The sequence below is a fragment of the Phytophthora parasitica genome (assembly GCF_000247585.1).
Source record: "Phytophthora parasitica INRA-310 unplaced genomic scaffold supercont2.5, whole genome shotgun sequence".
In the NCBI taxonomy this organism is placed as follows: Eukaryota; Oomycota; class Peronosporomycetes; order Peronosporales; family Peronosporaceae; genus Phytophthora; species Phytophthora nicotianae.
In genome coordinates this window covers 174,626-177,396 of record NW_008648991.1, presented here as the reverse complement: position 1 = coordinate 177,396, position 2,771 = coordinate 174,626, and the positions used below count along the sequence as shown (strand labels likewise).

The 2,771-nt window shown below is 45.7% G+C and overlaps 1 protein-coding gene across 1 annotated transcript; it reads left to right on the top strand.

The window, feature by feature from the left end:
- Positions 1-324: 324 nt before the first annotated feature.
- On the top strand, positions 325-1,101 carry PPTG_04440 (hypothetical protein; the record flags this gene model as incomplete). The annotated part of the gene is made up of 1 exon (XM_008896682.1): positions 325-1,101. One exon carries the CDS (start codon positions 325-327, stop codon positions 1,099-1,101), a length of 777 nt encoding a protein of 258 aa, XP_008894930.1.
- Positions 1,102-2,771: the final 1,670 nt, after the last annotated feature.

Genomic DNA, 2,771 nt, shown 5'->3' with positions numbered 1-2,771 from the left:
CTGGTCGCTTCAACCTCTTTCGAGTATACAAAGAGCGAATGTCAATGACACTGGAGCAGGGACTCACGGGTCTTAAGAAAACTATCGCAGCGGAAACCGCGGCTGGAACAGGACAACCCATGAAGATTGGCAAAGATGCACTGCCTTTCGATCTCTATAAGTTTCTTTGCTCTGTCATGCTGGCTGATACTTTGATGGATATGGTATTTGCACGCACGTATACGATCATCGCTTGAAACTTAATGCGCCGGTCGCTAATGCTTTCGGAATTATGATGGAGCACATGGAATGGAGAGATTATGCTTTGTGTGTATGCTTTCGCACATGAAGAATGATCAAGCTGGAGACAGACCACGGGATCCGCAGCACGTGTATGCCAATCCACTGGAGCCTACGGTTAGTCCAATTCTCGCGTTAGGTGTTTACTGGAGTATGCTCACATTTGATCAAGGCAATGGCCGCCTTTTTCCTGGGGGAAGCCAATACGATCGTTTTCGCAAGCAATTGGGGCGCACATTCAACCAGGACGATGTTTCGAATGAACATAAGAGAAGAGCGGTAAAACCGGATGAAATTGGCAGCACCCACTCCCTTCGCAAAGGGGCGGCCACTTTCGCTTCGTCTGGTTCAACTGCATGTCCCTCGTCAACGACAGTGAACCTGCTAGCCGGTTGGTCGCTGGGAGGAGTTCAGAACACATACTTACGATACGAGGCTGCAGGAGATATGCACGTTGGAAGAACGGTGACCGGACTACCAACAGATTCGCATACATTTGCATGCTTGCCTCCGCATTTTAGTTCCTGTGATGATCAAGTTGAGCAGGCAATATCCATCGCGTTTCCGGGGTACCCGGGCAGCAATCATTATATCCTCGAGTACGCGTTGGCATCGTTAGATTACCACCGCGAATATCTGAAGAAAACGCTTCCAGCCTCACACGGCCTGTTCTGCACCCCGCTGTTCACCACGAACACAATGCTTAATAAGCTGGCGGATCGTCTACAAGGAGGGACGCTACAACCTCATCATGAGAGTACGCTCAGACCAACTGGCGTCCCTCTTTATGTTGCTATCCTCTCCAACATGGCGTCCTTATAGCAGAGCATCTTACAAGCAGTAAAGAAAATGGATTTCACACGGACGGCTATTGTGCAAGATATAGTTAACGAACCGGAGCGCAGAGCTGTTGATGCTGGCACTGTCACTTATAATGGCCTAAACGACATGATCATGAGGTAGCCGGAGTAACAGCGATGGTTAATCGTCTTCAACAGGTTGAACAACCTGGCGAACAAGCTTCATTATCCAGCGAGCAGCGTGTGAATTTGCAGCAATGGACTGGGCGGTTCAATAGCATACCCTCGTCTTTTACTATTCCAGAGTGCACAATATATCAAGCGTGGATGCTTTGGCAGTGTGGCTCACCTGGTACGCATATTCCCCCACTTCGGCTCGGCGAAACCTGTCAGCTCGCCAGTAAGAATGCCAAGAAGAGGCTAAGTGACTTTGCCTACTTGAACAGAGCCATTGAGAAACGAGCTGCTGAGTTGGGACTGAAGTATGCAAATTTGACCATCTGTGAAGCAGAAGAAGTGTTCAAAGAACGCAGCAGCACTGTTCAGCTCCCAACTACGATATCAAAGGGGAGGAAACGCCGTCGTGGACAGCTCCTCTGGCGTACGATTGTTAATGAACTGCGCGCACCAAAGAGGGTGCGGCAGTCGAGCACTTCCAGCTAGGGCTACATACATGTAGATGCATCTCAACAATTCATGTTAATCAAAGCCAAGTACCCATTAATTCAATTAAGTACGATCCCTCGACCGTCAATCAAAATCCGTCTAAGAGTCATTTCCCTTTGGTCCAAAAATATTTTCCACTGGAACAACGCAACCCTTCGTTATTCCACTGGAGCTAAGAATTGGAGCATCTATCGGTAATCTATCCGTCATTTATCCAGATTGTTGCCGTTCCAAAGGTCGCGCTGTTCCAAGAACTAAAGTACTCTAACACCAATAAATAGAATTTTCGTTTGCCAAGTAACGTTTGCCGGTGCTATTACTTTAGTAATATTTTATTGCTGCCGAAAAAGGCGTCAGTATAATGATTGCAAAACGTGTTGTAGTATTTTCTGCCATGTATTAATCTGAAAGCATATACAATAATAAAAATAGAAGACATGTACTAAGCTTACTATGGTCACGATGCAAATCTAAAACCACCAGACTTCGTTGTCATCCATTCAGTTAAGCTCCAAGCTCAAGCTGCAGCTCTAAATGCTCCGACCGCGCTTAACTGCAATGATAATACACGCTAACACATTCGTTATCATTCTTGGCTTGCCCACCTATATTTCAATAGGTAAAATGTTGACTTAGTAGTGTGGTGCCTTCTCAATATCTTCGCTGCTAATATCCGATTGACCAATTGCGGTTAGCGATGAAAAGTTGAAAAACAGATCGTTTTTGGGATTGTTTAAAGGGGCTATTTGCCGTAGGTTATAACGGGGTGTATAAGATTTTCAGAGAATTCGATCTTTTACCAGTTTTAGTAGCCCATACTTTGGTCCTTGAGAAATACATCCTTTGGTGCTATAATTGTGACAAAGGATGTCATTCGGCTAAATTGACCTATACACTGACCATTTCCCTTAAGAAAAAAGGTGTCATTGAAATATGTCAACTTCACTGCCATAGCGATGTCCTTACATCTTCTTCCTCCTTTTTTTCTCCGGCAATAGCTTGATGCTCTCATCCTCGTGAGTCACA